This window comes from Ordospora pajunii (genome assembly GCF_021821965.1).
Source record: "Ordospora pajunii strain FI-F-10 chromosome Unknown Cg_01, whole genome shotgun sequence".
Classification (NCBI taxonomy): Eukaryota; Fungi; Microsporidia; family Ordosporidae; genus Ordospora; species Ordospora pajunii.
This window is the reverse complement of record NW_026848116.1, coordinates 130,315-147,924: the sequence shown is the minus strand read 5'-3', so window position 1 is coordinate 147,924 and position 17,610 is coordinate 130,315. Positions and strand designations below refer to the sequence as shown.

The 17,610-nt window shown below is 44.8% G+C and overlaps 14 protein-coding genes across 14 annotated transcripts; 9 read left to right on the top strand and 5 right to left on the bottom strand.

Moving 5' to 3' along the window:
- Positions 1-23: 23 nt before the first annotated feature.
- On the top strand, positions 24-1,544 carry HK407_01g01340 (AAA ATPase; the record flags this gene model as incomplete). The annotated part of the gene is made up of 1 exon (XM_060420136.1): positions 24-1,544. The coding sequence occupies one exon, from the start codon at positions 24-26 to the stop codon at positions 1,542-1,544; it is 1,521 nt and encodes a 506-aa protein (XP_060277698.1).
- Positions 1,545-1,601: 57 nt separating this feature from the next.
- HK407_01g01330 (uncharacterized protein) lies at positions 1,602-4,445 on the bottom strand (the record flags this gene model as incomplete). The annotated part of the gene is made up of 1 exon (XM_060420135.1): positions 1,602-4,445. One exon carries the CDS (start codon positions 4,443-4,445, stop codon positions 1,602-1,604), a length of 2,844 nt encoding a protein of 947 aa, XP_060277697.1.
- A 77-nt stretch (positions 4,446-4,522) lies between these two features.
- Positions 4,523-4,981, top strand: HK407_01g01320 (putative SGT1 protein; the record flags this gene model as incomplete). Its single annotated transcript, XM_060420134.1, has 1 exon — positions 4,523-4,981. One exon carries the CDS (start codon positions 4,523-4,525, stop codon positions 4,979-4,981), a length of 459 nt encoding a protein of 152 aa, XP_060277696.1.
- A 62-nt stretch (positions 4,982-5,043) lies between these two features.
- Positions 5,044-5,874, top strand: HK407_01g01310 (putative serine/threonine protein kinase; the record flags this gene model as incomplete). The annotated part of the gene is made up of 1 exon (XM_060420133.1): positions 5,044-5,874. The coding sequence occupies one exon, from the start codon at positions 5,044-5,046 to the stop codon at positions 5,872-5,874; it is 831 nt and encodes a 276-aa protein (XP_060277695.1).
- A 208-nt stretch (positions 5,875-6,082) lies between these two features.
- Positions 6,083-6,373, bottom strand: HK407_01g01300 (uncharacterized protein; the record flags this gene model as incomplete). Its single annotated transcript, XM_060420132.1, has 1 exon — positions 6,083-6,373. The coding sequence occupies one exon, from the start codon at positions 6,371-6,373 to the stop codon at positions 6,083-6,085; it is 291 nt and encodes a 96-aa protein (XP_060277694.1).
- A 526-nt stretch (positions 6,374-6,899) lies between these two features.
- HK407_01g01290 (chitin synthase) lies at positions 6,900-9,317 on the top strand (the record flags this gene model as incomplete). The annotated part of the gene is made up of 1 exon (XM_060420131.1): positions 6,900-9,317. One exon carries the CDS (start codon positions 6,900-6,902, stop codon positions 9,315-9,317), a length of 2,418 nt encoding a protein of 805 aa, XP_060277693.1.
- Positions 9,318-9,493: 176 nt separating this feature from the next.
- Positions 9,494-9,766, bottom strand: HK407_01g01280 (uncharacterized protein; the record flags this gene model as incomplete). The annotated part of the gene is made up of 1 exon (XM_060420130.1): positions 9,494-9,766. One exon carries the CDS (start codon positions 9,764-9,766, stop codon positions 9,494-9,496), a length of 273 nt encoding a protein of 90 aa, XP_060277692.1.
- A 92-nt stretch (positions 9,767-9,858) lies between these two features.
- HK407_01g01270 (septin) lies at positions 9,859-10,947 on the top strand (the record flags this gene model as incomplete). Its single annotated transcript, XM_060420129.1, has 1 exon — positions 9,859-10,947. One exon carries the CDS (start codon positions 9,859-9,861, stop codon positions 10,945-10,947), a length of 1,089 nt encoding a protein of 362 aa, XP_060277691.1.
- Positions 10,948-10,992: 45 nt separating this feature from the next.
- On the bottom strand, positions 10,993-11,541 carry HK407_01g01260 (putative H/ACA ribonucleoprotein; the record flags this gene model as incomplete). The annotated part of the gene is made up of 1 exon (XM_060420128.1): positions 10,993-11,541. The coding sequence occupies one exon, from the start codon at positions 11,539-11,541 to the stop codon at positions 10,993-10,995; it is 549 nt and encodes a 182-aa protein (XP_060277690.1).
- A 137-nt stretch (positions 11,542-11,678) lies between these two features.
- HK407_01g01250 (uncharacterized protein) lies at positions 11,679-12,263 on the top strand (the record flags this gene model as incomplete). The annotated part of the gene is made up of 1 exon (XM_060420127.1): positions 11,679-12,263. The coding sequence occupies one exon, from the start codon at positions 11,679-11,681 to the stop codon at positions 12,261-12,263; it is 585 nt and encodes a 194-aa protein (XP_060277689.1).
- A 75-nt stretch (positions 12,264-12,338) lies between these two features.
- Positions 12,339-13,478, top strand: HK407_01g01240 (uncharacterized protein; the record flags this gene model as incomplete). The annotated part of the gene is made up of 1 exon (XM_060420126.1): positions 12,339-13,478. One exon carries the CDS (start codon positions 12,339-12,341, stop codon positions 13,476-13,478), a length of 1,140 nt encoding a protein of 379 aa, XP_060277688.1.
- Positions 13,479-13,552: 74 nt separating this feature from the next.
- Positions 13,553-13,966, bottom strand: HK407_01g01230 (transcription initiation factor TFIID; the record flags this gene model as incomplete). Its single annotated transcript, XM_060420125.1, has 1 exon — positions 13,553-13,966. One exon carries the CDS (start codon positions 13,964-13,966, stop codon positions 13,553-13,555), a length of 414 nt encoding a protein of 137 aa, XP_060277687.1.
- A 75-nt stretch (positions 13,967-14,041) lies between these two features.
- Positions 14,042-14,863, top strand: HK407_01g01220 (uncharacterized protein; the record flags this gene model as incomplete). Its single annotated transcript, XM_060420124.1, has 1 exon — positions 14,042-14,863. The coding sequence occupies one exon, from the start codon at positions 14,042-14,044 to the stop codon at positions 14,861-14,863; it is 822 nt and encodes a 273-aa protein (XP_060277686.1).
- Positions 14,856-17,519, top strand: HK407_01g01210 (serine/threonine-protein kinase; the record flags this gene model as incomplete). Its single annotated transcript, XM_060420123.1, has 1 exon — positions 14,856-17,519. The coding sequence occupies one exon, from the start codon at positions 14,856-14,858 to the stop codon at positions 17,517-17,519; it is 2,664 nt and encodes an 887-aa protein (XP_060277685.1).
- Between the last annotated feature and the right edge of the window lie 91 nt (positions 17,520-17,610).

Here is a 17,610-nt window from a genome sequence, read left to right as displayed (position 1 = left end):
AAGTGTTTGAAAGCATTGCCCTTATGCACAATAGGGGGGTTGTTAAGGATGCAGGAGCGATTCTACGGGATAAATACATCACGTCGCACTTGAATGACAGCCTCAAGATTGACAAGGAATATCCTGCGCTTGAGAAGATGGGGGGAATGGGCTATGTGTTGCCGAAGATAGTGGAGCTTGTTTACAATCCGTTATTTCGCAGAGATATGTATGAGGGGCTTGGGATTGCGCCTCCCAACACCCTGTTGTTGCACGGGGTGTCTGGGGCTGGAAAGACATTTCTTGTGAATTGCATAAGCCAGGAGTATAAGGTACCGATAGTCAAGGTGTGTGTTGATTCTGACAAGGAGCTGAGGGAGTCGTTCAGAAAGGCATCGTTGCTGGATGCATCGATCATACTTGTGGAGGACATTGACTGTCTTGGAGAGGATGACAAGAAGGTGATAGCACAGCTGTCTGAGTATATTGAGAATCACAAGGGGAAGTCTGTAGTGATTGCGACAGCAAAGAATCCAGCATTTATACATGAAAGCCTGAACAAATTTGATAACTCGCTGCTTGTTAGGATTCCGAGTCGTGCACAGCGTGGAGAGGTGCTGGCAAGAATTACTGAGAAGATGCGGTGCGAGCACATTGATTGGTTTGAGCTTGCTGAGATGATGCCGGGGTTTGTTGCAAGAGACATAAAGAAGCTGGTTAAAATTGCAGCAGCCAAGGCTGTGTTTGCAGACAGTGGGATTGTAAGAATCAGTGATTTTTTGGCTGCACTGAAGGAGATGACAAGGAAAGGAACAGAGATAACGTTTGACAGCATCGGATCGCTGGAGGATGTCAAAGACGAGCTGAACATGAGCATAATATTTCCTTCGAGATATCCCGACAAGTTCCGTAAGCTTGGGATCACACGACCATCAGGAATTTTGCTATATGGGCCGCCTGGGTGTGGGAAGACGTTGCTTGTCAGGGCAGTGTCTAACATGAGCCATTGCAATTTTCTGAGCATCAAGGGGCCTGAGCTGATAAGTAAGTATGTTGGAGATTCAGAGAAGGAGATAAGAAAGCTATTTGACAAAGCAAAGCAGCTGCAGCCATGCGTGCTGTTTTTTGATGAAATAGATTCTCTGTGTGGAGAACGAAGCGGAAATGAGTTCACAAGCAGAATAGTCAACCAGATTCTCACGCTCTTGGATGGGCTTGATGATAGGGGAGATGTGTATGTGATTGGGGCAACGAATCGAATAGAAAGCATAGACAAAGCAATACTGCGTCCTGGAAGATTTGACAAAATTCTTAAGGTTCCGCTACCGTGTAGAGATGGCTGCATTGATATCTTCAACAAATGCATTCGAGGAATACCTATGGAGCTGTTTGATGCAAACGAGCTTGACCTGGAAGGGCTTAGTGGTGCAGAAATAGCGGGCATAATAAGAGAGGCAGCAACATTATGCCTGAAGCAGAACTTCCACTCGGACGTACTTGAAATAACAAAAGCAAACATCATCAAGGCGCTGTGCATTACAAGAACCACACGATCGTTTGCATAACATCAATATCACAGATGGCTTTATTCAGCACCTTATTAATCAAAATAAATACATCCATCAATACATCCTATTGATCTTATTAAGAATTGCAAAAAGTGTATTTTTGTTAAGTCTTCTATCATCAGCAAATCTTTCTATCTCCGGTATGCTTAGTGTGTTGATCAGATCAATATCAACGAGTTTTCCTGGCTTTTCCTGCTTTGGGCATATTGTAAGAGTATTTGCATGCTGTTCCAGCTCAAGTAGGATGCTCGCTTCATCTTCGTTTACTCTGCATATTCCTCCAATCCTTCCGTTTCGTGTCAAAAAATACATCATGCGTGCCTGTTGCCACGACAGCGATCCATAAGCCATGCTTGTTATGCACTCTGTATCAAAGCACAGCACCACTTCATATCCATTTCCATACAGCATAGCCCTCCCATCAGATGTTGTGACAAAAAGTCCTTCAGGCACAAACATCATCGCCTCCACCTGTATCCTTTCTGCACAGGCAAACTCTCGTGCCAATGAATTGCATTCCTTGACAAATACAAACACCTCAAATGATCTGTGCATGCATGAACATGCAATTATACCGGCATCACTCACTATCTTATACGGCACAAACCCAATATCCAATCCGCACAGCTCAACAAGCATCGTTGCCCGTCGTTTGTATACATACAGCATGCATCCTCTATTTGCCACCACATATCCTCCATCAATACACAATCCATAAACTGCTCCCTTTCCGATCACCTCGCATAGTACCTTAATCTTTTCGTTCTTAATCAGAAGCATATATATTTTCGACATGTCTTCATCTTTGGACATATTGCTTGCAACTACGAAGTACTCCGTTGACAGCGACTTTCCTTCCATCAATATCTCATCAGCAATCTTCAAAGCCCCCTTCTTCTTTGCACCTACTGCTACATACGAATTAATAGCTGCATCATTGCCAATGCTCAGGCTAAATTCTACATATCCACATACTTCTTGTCCATCATGATTTGCAACAAATCTGGGCATCACCTTGCCTTGTCCTTCCTCTCCAACCCAACGATGCCTTGTAGATACCAAAAGCCGCGGATCAAGCACAAGCTTGCATTTGTATATTTCATTCCCTCTCGAAACATACAGCTCATCTGCAAACACTCCATACGATACTCCTTCCTGCGCACATCTGTATAGGCAAAACTCATTCAAATCCGCAATTACAGTCATGCATCCTATCCCCACTAAGCACCCACACACATAAATAAGAGTCTCAACCACAAATCCAAACGAAAACAGGCATTCAATAACAATCTTGCCAACTCCACCGCCTTCTTCATCTCTGCAGCACATTCTATAACACATTCCAGAAATCCCCACAAAAATCACGTCTCCGTTGGCATCGCATGCTGCCTTCAGCATCTCATGCCTCCTTACATCCAAAACCTTCAGGCTATTCTTGTCCATGATTACAAACTCATCGTTGTATGTTGACACAAACAGGTATTTGCCAATATACAGTAGGCTCACCTCATACTTGCACTCTACACACATAACTCTGCTCATGGTTTCAAGGCATATGCTCACAATGCATCTTTCCTCTGTATAGGCAACACACACACTTTCATTATATGCTGTCAACACAATTCCTCTCTCCTCAACCTCGGCAACATCCACACCATTCACACTAAATATACTGCTTCGTGTATTGAAGTAGCAATGCATTCCAGTATACACATTCAATATTTCATCAAACTTTCTTTCATCCTGTATATGCTCTCCATACATCCTTCCCTCATTCATATATGAAACAATCAGACTTCTTTCAAACACTCCAAATCTTCTTACAGCACTTGGAAGCTCATACCTTGGCTCTGCACACAGATCAACACCATACATCATGCATCCTATGCTGCTCATCGTAGTGTATTCAAATTTCCCTTCAAAAAATGTCAATCCCTCTAATCCTCCCTCATTTTCAAACACCTCCAGCACCTTGAGCCTTTTTCCTATCCTCAGGTAATATGATGCACCAACACTCGATGCTGCATAATAGCACTCGTCGCCAGCAGGAACAATCGAACTAAACCATGTGCCCACATTTCCAAGAACCTCCGTTCTCAACGCTATTCCATTCGATGCATGCATGGCAGTGCTTTGCATGCCCCGTTCCCTTCTCAAAGAGACACGAATGACTTCTCCATCGTTCATAGACAGCAAGACACCTTTCTCAGTTGCCAAGCTACATCTAATAGTTGGATTTGCAAACTCACTCTCAGCCACAAACCTGTCTTCTTCATAGTAATGCACCTTTCCATTCCCAAACAGCAGGATTCCATCTTCAATCACTTCTGCGTATCGGATCCCTTTCTTGAGCATTACTCGTTCCTTCAGCACCATCCGTATACTGCTCTGCTCAGGCATGTACCTTGCCAAAAACACATCTCGTGAAATATCCTCAAGTACAAACCCCACATGGCTCCGCATCCAGAAACAGCCAATAATCCTGTAGTAACCGAAGTCGTTTACATCACTGGCAAACACCAACTCTTCACCATTTATGTGTGCAACCGCCACACATCCTTCTTCTGCAACAAAAACAAATACTCGTGAGCATTCGATCCATCTTGTCCATCTTGCCTTCACAGGCATTTCGCCTGTATGCATACACACTCCGCTACACACTATGGCATACATTCCTTTTGAATACACCAACAGTATTCCATGCTTACCTGAGACCGTAACAGGAATCGCAAGCAGCACCCATCCGTTGGGATATATTGCATCCACGGGCCTTATGTCCTGGCTGTATATCTCCACAGCACATCCTCTGTTTACAGCAATGCATTCCATATGCCTGTGTACCACTCTTGCTGCAGAAACCACGGCGCTTGAGCTCTTTAGTGTCCGTATTGCATACATCTGTAGAAATTCTGGGCTTGCTGTTCGAAGTAGCAATCAATGCAAGTATTTATGAAAAAAGATAAATAAACAAACGGATGATGCACAAAGCATGCGAGTTCACAGAAACAAACGAGACCGTGTCAATCATGATAAACAGAGATGTTGTCTCGGAAACGACTATCAATCCGCATATCGAAGGGCCAAGAAGATTGGTGCTGTGCGACGGCCTTGCAGTCGATCTGTTAGGGGATGTCAGCCCAGAGGTACTGCTGTGTACATCAGGGCCAAGAATAGAAGTGCGCTTGAGGAAAATGGAGTGCAAGATATGGATGGAATGCACAGGCGATGCAAAGATGGCTGGTGCAGACAGTTGGGTGTCTGACGATGAATCTGAGCAGACAGAGTCGTTGCTTGACTTGCTGAGCAGGATATACAAACGATCAGGAGATAATGTTCGTAGGGCAATGGAGAAGTCGTTCTATGAGTCGGAAGGCACTGTGTTGAGCACCGACTGGGATCAGGTCAAGCAGAAAAAGGTTGCGCGTGAGGAATAAAGTTTTTGGCTTGCAAGTCTGGTACTATTGTGGCAATTGCATAAATACACATCCCTGACTGGATGGCAAGGCGCTTTGATGCAATCGGGCTGATATCGCAAGGAAAGAACACAATGCTCATGAAGGCATTCGATAGCAAGAATCACAGGGCTGTTGTATTGAAAAGGTATTTAGGCCAGGCAAATGGCGGCGATCGTGAGTATTGTAGAGAACGAGACACGCTCGAAGCATTGCCGCCGCATCAAAACATCATAGGGTATAATGGATGCAGGGAGGATGCAGATAGATGCTATTTGATTCTGGACTATTTTGAAGGCAAAACAATGCAGAAGGTTGTATCTGAGATGAATGTGTGCAATTGCCCGGAATGCATGTGTTTCAAGGCCAGATGGCTCGTACAAGTGCTCGATGCCTTGAAGCACATGCATAGTAATCATGTATACCATTGCGACATAAAGCCTGAAAACATACTGATCGCAGGAGATGAAATCAAGGTGATTGATTTTGGATGCTCAATAATTAATGCAGAGGGGGTTGCAAAAGGCAGTAGTGTTGTGCTGCTTGGGACACCAGGGTTTGGAACAGTAGAGGTTGGAGATCTTACATACGATGGCGACGTGGTGCTGGCTCATATGGATATCTGGGCGTTTGGGTGTATTCTGTATTATGCATGCACGGGCAGTGTTCCGTTTGTTGCTGAGAGCATGTTTGACACTCTTAGGAATGTCAGAAGCATCGAGGTGGATCTTGGAGCAGTGCCTGCATGTGCATCCAGAATTCTTAAGCGCATCTTCACAAGGAATGTTGCTAGTAGGTACACTCTTGAAGAGCTGGAGAAAGATGTCAGAGGCATGGCTGGCTATGATGAACAGCATTTGGCATGCAAAATGTAGCACTTGATTGGAATGGAACAACAGCATCAGCATGCTGAAATTGATACGCAGCATGGCTGGAAGCACCTATAAGAAGAGTTTAATTAGCTAGCTGAGGGATCTATATTACGGATGTAGGGCATGACCGATGCATTTAGTAGCATGCTGATCATGATGTGCAGCTATTCAATTAATCTATGATGTTTTATAGGTGTGCTAGCTGTGGGGTTCAGCATCCGGATCTATTTTGTGCAGGGCTGTCTTGATTATAGATATCTTTGAGCTTGTCTGCCAGTGTGTTTTCTTCGCACTCGAGATTATGAAACTCGAGCCTTTCCATCGCCATTCTGAGCATGCCGAGGCGGGATTCTCTTATTTCCTTTTCCTTGGGCTTGATGAGATTTCTGTAACCGTTGATTGCCTGCAGGATTGCTTGCATGGAGAAAAGAGCATCGTCAAGCCCAAGGTCGCTTTTTATGTCTGCTTCGAGCATCTCGATTTCTTGGATGAGCTCTTTCATAGCGGGGATGAGAGTAGTAGCTTGATATTTAAATGTTAATTATATCTCGAATAGTAGTATGTTGACATCCCGTTTATGTCATGTTTAATAATTTCAATCATGTGACTTGATGGATGGCAGGAGGGCGGGACATGATTGACATGGCGAATGGAAAGTGTTTCTGTATATTATTGTTATCTAAGCGCCTGAGCGGTCTTAAATGTAGAATGTGTACGATCGGTTAATTTTGATTAGAAATGGAAGCGAGCGATGGTTGATGGCTCATAATTGGAGGAGATAAGAGGAAGCCAAGTAGCTGCCATGAGCAGTGGGATGCTTGCAAACGAAAGAAGAATGCAGGCGTGTAGAAGCACAGATGCGTGCATTTGGGTGTGTCTTTGCAATCCTGCAATTATTGATATACACTGTGTATCAGGTAGCTGGATTAGTACAGATAAGCTGTGGATTAGTGAAGATATGTGTTGAGGCAAGCCATAGCATGCATTAATTAAATTGATATATATTAGCCTGAGCGATGTCCAAACAAATGCTATCGCAAGGGGAAATGCTAAAGAGTCGGTCAAGAACCAGACTTCAAAAGGAACCCCAGAGCAATGTGGAGAGGAAGGGCACGTGGCACAGAATCACACTGATATTGACATGTCTGATCCCGAACTTCATGCTGAGGTGTTTTGGAATGACAACGCCAGAGGTACAGCATGCATGGAGAGAGAAGGTTGCACTGTGTATATGCATATTTTTTTCTTGGATTGTGCTTACGTTTATGACATACGGGATGAACACGATTGTCTGCAGAGGAAACAACAAATACATTGCGTCTGGCCTGCGCCCTGATGCATTTAGTGGGCGTGTTGTGATAGCAAGCGGGGGGATATACTATACGGATGGCAGCTATGAGCTTGGAGAAAACCAGACACACATGTTTAGCAAAAGCAGCGGAGCATGCAAGCTTGCATTTGGACGACAGCTGCCGAGCGGATCGATGAATATGGAGGACTGGGCAGACATAACGAGGAAGAAGATGGTTGTTGTGGGCAGTAAAGTGTATGATCCGTCGTACTGCACGGAGCCGATGTTTGAGGAGTTCAACGAGAAGTATGCAGGGACAGAAGGGAAGCCTGATTTTGGGGTGGATGAGTGGAGGTGCTATCAGGACATGTTCTATGCAGGAAAGGTTGCTACTAAGACGCCTGGGTGTTTTCTTGCAGATACGATGTTCTGGATATCTACGATATCGATTTTTGGACTGATCATTGCGAAGTTTTCGCTGGGGCTGTTTTACTCATGGTACATGAAGAAACGAGCAAAGCCAAGCGCAAAGGTAACGCCCTGCATATTGCTGGTTACTTGCTACAGCGAAGGGCGGGATGGGATTAAGAAGACACTGGACAGTCTGTGCAAGCAAGATTATGGATACGACAATAAATTGATTATTGTTGTTTGCGATGGGGAGATAACAGGATCTGGAAATGATATGAGTACGCCTGGCATAGTGCTGAGTCTTTGCGAAGTGAATACAAATGCCGAGCCAAAAAGCTATGTGTCATTGACGCACGGGTCCAAGAGATACAACAGGGCAAGAGTATACGAAGGATACTACCATGCGAAGGAAGAGGCGGAGGACGGAGGATCGTCTTGGTCGTGCTGTGGCAGGCAAGATGGCGGTAGGGAATGCAAAGAATACAAGACCAGGATTCTTGTGATCAATAAGTGTGGAAATCCAGACGAGGTGTTCAAGGCAGGGAATAGGGGAAAGAGAGACAGCCAGGTGATTCTCATGTCTTTCTTCTCGAAGCTTATATATAGGGATAGGATGACCGAGCTGGAGTTTGAAATGTACAGGAAGATTAAGATTCTGATGCCACACATTGAGCCTGAGGACTTTGAATGCATTCTGATGGTGGATGCAGACACGATTGTGAAGCCAGATGCACTGTCCGTGATGGTGAATGTTTTTGAGACGGATCCTAAGGTGATTGGTGTGTGTGGGGAGACAATGATCCTGAACAAGCTGGAGAGCTGGGTTACGATGATTCAGGTATTTGAGTACTATGTAAGCCATCACCTGAGCAAGACATTTGAGTCTGTGTTTGGGGGTGTGACATGCCTTCCAGGATGCTTCTGCATGTACAGGATCAAGATTGTGACGAATTCGCATGGAGAGCTGCTTTCTGGGCCTTTGAAGACACATGCAGCAGTGCCGAAGATCAGTAATGCAAAGCAGCTTTTTGGAGCGTCTGTTGAGAAGAACCTTTGCCTTCCGATTCTTGCACATCCGTTTATTATAAATGCATACTCAGTGTTTGAGGCAAAGACTCTGCATCAGAAGAATCTGTTGCATCTTGGAGAAGACAGGTATCTGACGACATTACTACTGAAGAACTTTTACAAGCGCAAGCTTGTGTTTATACCTGCAGCGAAGTGCGAGACATATGTTCCTGGTGAGTTTAGTGTTCTTCTAAGCCAGAGGAGAAGATGGATCAACTCGACGGTGCACAATCTGTTTGAGCTTGTGCGTGTGAACAACCTCTGTGGAGTCTTTTGCTGCTCAATGCAGTTTGTAGTGGTGATGGAGCTGTTTGGGACGTTGGTGCTGCCAGCCGCGATAGTTTTTACGTTTGTGATGGTAGCGGTATCAATTTTGATTGAGCCAGCGTGGGTTCCTCTGATTATGCTGGGGGGTATTTTTGGGTTGCCTGCGGTTCTTATCCTGATGACAACGATGGAGCTGCAGTATGTGTTCTGGTGCATAGTGTACATACTATCGATTCCGATATGGAACCTTGTGCTGCCGACATATGCGTTCTGGCACTTTGACAACTTTACGTGGGGAAACACAAGGAAGGTGGATGGAGATGGCGAGGAGAACGAGGACGGGGAGTTTGATCACTCGAAGGTCAAGGTTCGTGAGCTGGAGGAGTTTCTGAGTGAAGAGAGTAAATGATTAGAACTGTATAATAAATGATTGTGTAATCAAAGTGTTTAGTACGAGTTTGTGGTGCATGGAGATGCTGTGATTGCATCTGTAACACTGCTTTGTGTTTATATTCATGTACCGATTCTGGCTTATAATATAATACTCAACGATCAGATACATAAATGGTACAGGGAGATGGTTTGTCATGCAATACTGGACGGCAATCCGATGTAAACAAGCACAGCGATTCCAATTGAAAACACAATCAACCCAATTGCAAGCCTTGGCCTGGTCATTTTGAATATCTCGTTAAGTAATCGTGAGTTCCTGATTAAATGCGCCCTGCCGATTCCAATCTTCCGCTGTACCTCAACAAGCTTTTCGTTCTGCAGCGTTATCTCGCCAAGTATCATGGCTAGCTCGCCTTCAGCAAACTTTGCATATTCTACTACATCGCCAAGCCTTTGGTCAGGCATCCTCAAGCACAACAAACAAAAGCAAGGCTATTTGGCGTTTCGAGTTCGATTGTTTACGCAGTCACTATAAATCAATGTGATTGTTTGTTTTCATGGGCCCGAAGGGAATAGGCGTCTCAAACCTTCCGAATGTGAAGTACAGGAACTTTTGTAAGGCCGGTATCGACTTCAACATTATGACAGTAGGCTCTAGCGGACTAGGAAAGACGTCTTTCATCAACCAGATGCTTGGTGTATCTGTTCTTCCGGCAAACCCATTTGCCGATTCATCAAGCTCCATATGCACCGGTGATGCCTCATCAGCACATATGGCTTCAGAGAGTGCCAAATACTTACACAAAAACTCAGCTCTCAACATCCAGGTTTCGAAATTCTTTGTGATGGAGAACGGATTCCAAACACGTGTCACCATCACCGAAGTTGATGGCATTGGAGATAGTGTGAACAATAACGGTTGCTGGGAGCCTGTTGCTGATTTGTTGCAAGAAAACTTCAAAGACTTCATGCATCAGGAAAGAAGAAGTGTCAGGTCGCTCATCAAGGACAAGCGGATCCACTTGTGCCTGTACTTTCTGGAGCCAAATCCAACACATGTAAGAATGGCAGACATCTACACAATGAAGGAAATATCAAAGATGTGCAATCTGATCCCGATAATTGCAAAAAGCGACCTTCTGAACGATGCAGAGCGAGCAGAGTGCCATGAAACAGTTACAGGCATTCTTTCTTCAGAGGAAATCGACACGTTCTGTTTGGAGTCCAGGCATGATGACAATCAGAAAGCACGATGCCCGTATTTTGTGATATCTGGCAACATGGGGTTTGAGGACGGGCATAACCATAAGAGAGAGTATCCATGGGGCATTATGGATCTTCACAAAACTGCATGGAATGACTTTTACTTCCTTGTGGACTCGCTGATATCAAAAAACCTGATCAACCTTGTCAGGGCCACAGAAACCTTCTACGACGATTATAGGGCTCGGGAGATCGGCAAGGCAGTGACCAGTGAGTCCGAGGCTCTTAAACAGGACGACATCAAGCTTACAAAGGAAATCCAGAAGAAAATCAAAGAAGATGAAAGGATAATCATGGAGTTGAGATCAAGGCTACTGGAAAAGAAGAGGGCATACGAAGCAAAGCTTCTCCAGATGCACATCAATCGAATCGATAAAAAATAAACTTGCCTGCTAGATCTTTTATTACTCGTTTGTATTGTTTTTGATTTACCTTGGCCTTGACTGTCTCTTATCCTTGTTGTTTGCAAACTTTTTGTTATTGCTTCTGTTATTGCTGCTACCTGCATTGTTACTGCTTCTGTTATTGCTGTTCCTGAAATCATTCTTTTTGCTATTCCACCCCCCGAACCTTTTATCGCTGCTTGCATTGGCTTCTCTGCTTCGTTCCATTCCGTCTCTTCTTGACTTGGCCTTTGTCGTATCCCTTTCTTCCTTCTTCTTCTCAACCTCACTTCTTGCTGCAAACCTTCGCTTCGCAATAAACTTGTCAGCATATGCAAACAGCATCTGCCCAACTCTGTCGGTCTCGCTGGCTACGCTCAATATAACAGTCGCATGCACATCGTCCATCCTTCCAAGAACTTCATCTACCTTGCCAATCACCTTTGACGATCCGTCCAGCACACTTGAGTTCGGATAAGGGATGTCTTTTGCAACCAGCTTCAGCACAAGCTGCTCTTGGCATACATACAGTACTTTTCCAAGCTCTGTTGTCTCGTTTGACACTTGTCTTTTGCCTTTCGGATCCCTTGCCATATCAAGGGACTGATTTTGCAATCATATACGCATGGCGCCAGCAACACATACTGTGCACACAGGCACAGTGTATATTTGTGCATGCTTGCAATGCCAATACTTACTCATACAAACAGTGCATCACGCATGCCCTTCACATGGAAGACTCTATGCTTAGCTTTGTGCTTGGGTCAATATTCATGCTGGGTGTTTGCCGCTCAGCACATCACATAATGCATGTTTTGTCTTCGATTTCACTGCTGGGCTTTGTGTATTGCACAGCAAGCCGTCGAGATGCAAGCATCCAGATAAAGATTTTGGGACTAAAAGACATTTCTGCTTTGATTATCGGTATTGCAATTGAAAGCACCCTCCTAGCAAAGTCTGAAAGATACATGGGAGGAGGTGCACTGAAGAGAGTTGCAGCATGTGGTTTGTCCTTGTCAATTACGATGTTCTGCATAAGCATTGGATGCCTGAGAAAGTCTGTGGAAAATAGAAGATTCTTTCCAAAGGGCCTGTATGCATATGCCAGACATCCGTTGTATCTGTCATTGATGGTTTTCTGGGCATCCTGCTGTGTGTATGCATCATGCTTCGTTTCATTTGCGTTCTTTGTATGGTTCACAAACTTCAAGGTGTTCCCAAGAATGAGGGACGAAGAGTCAGAGAACGAAAAAATATACACTGATTATGCAAGATATCGGAAGTCCACGTGGTCTGGTGTTCCAATGTATAGATGATTGATTAAACCTTGGCCTTTACTTTTCTGAAACACTGACGATTTAAGAGGAAGCGGCAAAAACACACATAAGGCAATGTCTTCGCTATGCATACTGATGGCGATTCAAATAGCATGCCGCATTCAAGCAATGCATTGTGGAAAAGAGGCTGAAGACTCACATCTAAGCCATGAGTTCGATGGGGTTGAGTCTCTGGTTCCAAACAACCTCAATCGCGAGATCCTGTATGAAAGCTTTGTCTCGATAGAATCTGTCGTGTTTATTTCCGAGATGAACCAGTTTGATCTGGGAATGCTCGACATGTTTATCAAAAGGACTGTTCTGGCTGTCAAAAGCATTCTGATTGAAGATCCTGCTGCATTCTATTTATTTGCAGAAGATGCAGGCACAGGCCTAGCTAATGGGGCAAGAGGCGCAGGCATGAACGAAAAGCTTGCACAAGCACTCGATGAACGGAACAAGTACTTTACCAAAGATAAGTCCATGATAGCAAGAAATCTGTGGCTTGATAAGTACAATGCACTGAAGGCTCGGATTACAGGGAAAGAGCTGGATATCTACTACGAGGACCAGAACAAGGAGTATCTCAAGATGATGGAGAGGCTGACCAATGCAAAACGCCAGGATGACGGAGTATCAAGGGCTATAAGGCGTGAGATGTTTGAGTTCTACAAGGAAAAGGTACCGATGTCTGTATCCAGAGTTCTTGACTCCAGGATCAGTTTGAGCATCGGAGGCCCTATATTTTCTCCCAATGTTCTTGTTAGCTTGCTGAGGCAGCTTGATGTGCCCAACAAGCCCGAAATGACAAACGAGATTGTTGCAAAACTTCTTGCACCGTCCGAGAAGTTGATAACAATGATGCAGAAGAAGTCGTTTCCAGAGAGGAAGGCATTGGTCCTGGACTTCCTTCAGAGCTGCTTGATGCGGAGAGAAAGCATATTCAGGGACAGGATCGATAAGGCATTTGAAGAACGAACAAAAATACTTGAGCTCTACCTGAAGAATGACAAATCGCCGCAAGACAAGCTGAAGGCATTTGACAAGCTTCAAGAAAAGGAGATATGCTCGCTGCAGTTTGTTTTCAAGAACATTGAAGAAGAAGACCTAGTGCTAAGGCTTGACAAGCTTGTCATAGAAGCATATACAGGTATACTAGAATCTGGCCAGGCCTCTGCAAAAGATATGCTGTATGAGCTTTTCAAAGAGGTTTAGCCAGGTATCGATACACGCGATGTATGATTTGTGAATATCACGGTGTAGATAGTATGATTTATGTAATGTTGCTTTCAATATATTCGCCGCTTCTTCTCGCTGTCCCTATCAAGAACCTCGTAGTCAAGGCTCAGCAGTGCAGATGACAAAGGAGGAACCTTTATCAGTGTTTCTCCATCAGGGACAGAAAGTGGCTTTGAGTTGGCCATGGCTGCTATTTCTGCAAGATACTGCCTCGGAGGCGGCGGGACAAAGTACTTCCCAACCTTCGTTTGCAATGCCAGCTTCACATCGCTTGAGTTGATCTGTGATCTGTTTGCATGTTTTGAAAACAGCAGTGCGTCTCCAAGAACCTCTGTGGAGTATTTGTATGCGAATTCAAGCAGCTGTATGATTACCTTTGGCTCGCACTCTTCTATTCCAAGCGATCGGAGAATTACCGAAATGACCTTTGCATCTCTCGGCGCCAAGTTTTCACCAGATGACATATGGGGCAAACAGTAACAAATTTGGTTGAGCTTAGATAGCAAGCATGTGCTAGTGCACCCATAGCTGTAATATAAATGGGGTCTGGAATACTATCAAGGATAATTGGATATGTGCGTGACATCGGACTGAATACGAAGGACTCGAAGAGAGACTTTACTGCAGAGCATCAGAAGCTTGAGTGTAATGTATACTTTATTACCAGGGATATGAAGAGGATTGGAGCATACTTGCTGAAGCCTGCTGGAGACTGCAGGCCGAGGTTTGCAATTGCATTGCATGGAAGAGGATGCTCGAGAGAATGCTATCGCTCGGAGTCCAAGATTGGGCTTCTGTGCAGCATGGGATACTATGTACTGATTCCCGACTACCGAGGGTTTGCAGACTCTGAGGGAGTGTTTGAGATTGAAAAGGTGAATCTTGACATCATGGCATGCTTTGAGTATCTGATGGGCAATTTTGGGGCGAATGAGATAGATGTGGTAGCGCATTCGCTCGGGACAGGAATACTGGCGGAGTATTGCAGGTATGTGAGGAGTAATGGAATTGAGGAGTGCTTTATGCCTCGCTGCGCAGTGATGATATCGCCGTTTATGTCTGTGATGGATGTTGTGTTGGAGTCTTTTGCATGGAGGCTGTTGTGTATGCTGATGCCGTGGGCAAGAAGGATTGTGAGCAGAGAGATTGGATACGATGTGATGGGAAACATCAAGCATATGAATAAAAATGCACTGTTTATATATCACGGGACCAGAGACGATGTGATTTCTTGCAAGCATGCATATATACTGTCGGAGATGCATGGCCTGAAGCTTAGGCTAAGCAATCACGACCATGTATCGATTCTTGACGATGACGAGCTTTGGAAGGGCATATATGTGGATTTTGTGCATGGATGATGCGGTCGCTGTAAAAATAAACACTGATGAGATAATTGATTTTGGAGACTTTTGTGTAAAAACATTGGAAAATGTGATCCTTATGGAGAGGATAAACATGATTGGCGACTGCATGGAGGCGATCCATCACGAGGCAGCGAATCGAGGAACGGCAGCCTCTCTTGACAGACTAAGGGAGATGATTGGTGTGAAGACAAAGCCTTGTGAGTACGAGATTGTGAAGAACATTGCGAAGGGCGGATATGGCGAGGTTTTTCTTGTGAGAAGAGAGAAGGTGTATGCAATGAAGAGAGTTGCTAAAGAGCTTGTGCTGAAACAACCTCATACTGCGTTGTTTATGGCAGAGAGGGAGGTGATGGTTGGCAGTATTGGAAGCGAGTGGCTTGTAAGTGCACATCTAACGATGCAAGATGGCGAGTATCTGTACTACCTGATGGACTTTGTGCCTGGGGGCGACTTTATGGGCCTGTTGTCGAAGGAGGATGTGCTGGAGGAGAGCTGGATAAGGTTCTATGCAGCAGAGATAGTGCAGGCTCTTGATGAGCTGCACAAGCTTGGGTGGATTCACAGGGATTTGAAGCCGGACAATATCCTGATAGCTGCGGATGGCCATGTGAAGCTGGCGGATTTTGGAAGCTGTATCAGGATGGTTGATGGCAAAGCAAGATCGGCAATCACTGTTGGAACACCGGACTATGTTTCGCCGGACGTGTTATGCTCTGTAAATGAGGAGTGTGAGTATGGAGAGGATGTGGACTTTTGGACGCTTGGAGTGATTATTTATGAGATGGTGTATGGGACTACGCCTTTCTATTCGGAAACACTGATGGAGACGTACCGAAGAATAGCAAAGGTTGAGCTTGGATTTCCATTCAAGGTATCTGCAGAGCTGACTGATCTGATTACAAGATTGGTCACCACCAAGGAGCAAAGGCTTAGAGTAGAGGAGATCAGAAAGCATCCGTTTTTCAACGGAGTTGACTGGGAACGAGTCAAGGAGCTGGTGCCGCCATTTATTCCTGAGATAAAGGACGACCTTGATACATCGCACTTTGTAGATACGCATTTTGATGCGGAAAAGGGAGGAGGCGAGGAGAAGGGAAACTATGTGCCGTTTGTAGGGTTTACGTTTGATCCGTTGTTTGCACAGAGATTTAGGGATGTCTTGAGAAGTGAAATTACTGCTGACGAGGAGACGAGATACCGCGAAGAGTTGAAGAGCAAAGGCGCGGAGTATGAGCAGAACCTACAGATGCTGTCGATAGAGATGCGTGAGAGTAGCAAAAGGCTGAATGTGCGGAATGGGGAGCTACAGGAGGTTGAGGCGAAATTGATGGATGCAAAGATGCTGCTGAAGGAGGCAGAGGATGGAGCATTGAAGCATCAAGAAGAGCTGAAGGGTGTACTTATGCAATTACTTACAGAGAGGGAAGAGCTTGATGAGATGAGAGCAGAATTAGAAAGATGTAAGAAGAGCTTGAAGAGTATCAATGAAGATATATGCGACGGGAGAATGATTTCTGAGGAACTTCTGCTTGCAGAGAGTAAGTCAGGAATTGGCAAGCAAGAGATGGATGAAATCCGAAGGAGCTGGCAGGCAATGAAGAACGAGAGCAGTGGAATAGAAAGTCTTGTTGCGGATGTAGAAATTATGGTTGGCAAGCTGTGGATGAAGAGCAAATGGATGAAGTCTGAGGTTGAGATGTATAAGGAGAAGTATGGCAATGCAGTTGAGATGATGATTAGAGTGGAGGCAGAAAGCAAAATGATGGCTGAGAAGCTGAAAGCCGAGGGCCTTGAGGGATTGCGAAGACAACTCCGTTTTAGAATAGCAGAGGTGAAGGAGTATGAACAGAAGCTGAACCAAGAGATTCTTTTTAGAAAGAGTGTTGAGGAGGAGCTGAGTTTTTTGAAGAAGGAGAAATCCAGAGAGCGGAGAACCAATGCTAGGCAACAGTTTTCCTGCAGTGTTGTTGGAGGAGATGGCAGCACTGTTACAATACGGATTGAGAACGACAAGTTTTGGATCGGAGACGAATCTCAGCATGGATGTAATGTGTATGTTGGCGAGCTGAGGCCTAACGAGCTTCACCATCTTGCACAGAAGAAGGTGTCGTTGACGTTGAAAATTGTCTTTATGAACGAGGAAGTCAAGAGCGTCAGCTCGTCGGGAAGAAGAAGCCTTCGGTCGCTGGAGGAGGATCTGAGCACAGAGATGGCGATCAAAGATGGGATAGAGAAGATCAAGGTGCTTTTGCAGGGAAAGACGCTTGACGAGGCAAACATGCAGCTTGAGGGGTCGAATAGAAAAATTGCACAGCTGGTGGCAGAGATAGAAAGAAGTAGGCGAAGCACAATTGTGGAGGCAATTCCTGACGATCCCGTGAAGATTTACGAATTCAACAATCATCTGTTCACAAATAAGACTGTGCCCCAAGGAACCTTGTGTGATTTTTGTAATGAAGTGCTTTATGGTGTAGTGAACCAAGGATTTGAGTGTAGAGATTGCAAGATGACCGTGCACAAGTCTTGCTATGTTCTTGGAGATGTCTCATGTGAGCTGTATTCAGCGCTGAAAACTGGCAAGACATACTATGTTACTATGAGAACGCTCGAAGAGAAGGAAAAGTTGCTAAAAGCATATTCTGGATACTGATAGTGTGCTGGGAATGTATATTTGATGGCATTTCATGTGTGATACAATGTGAGGATGACTTAATGGCGATTCATGATGATTAAAGAATTTG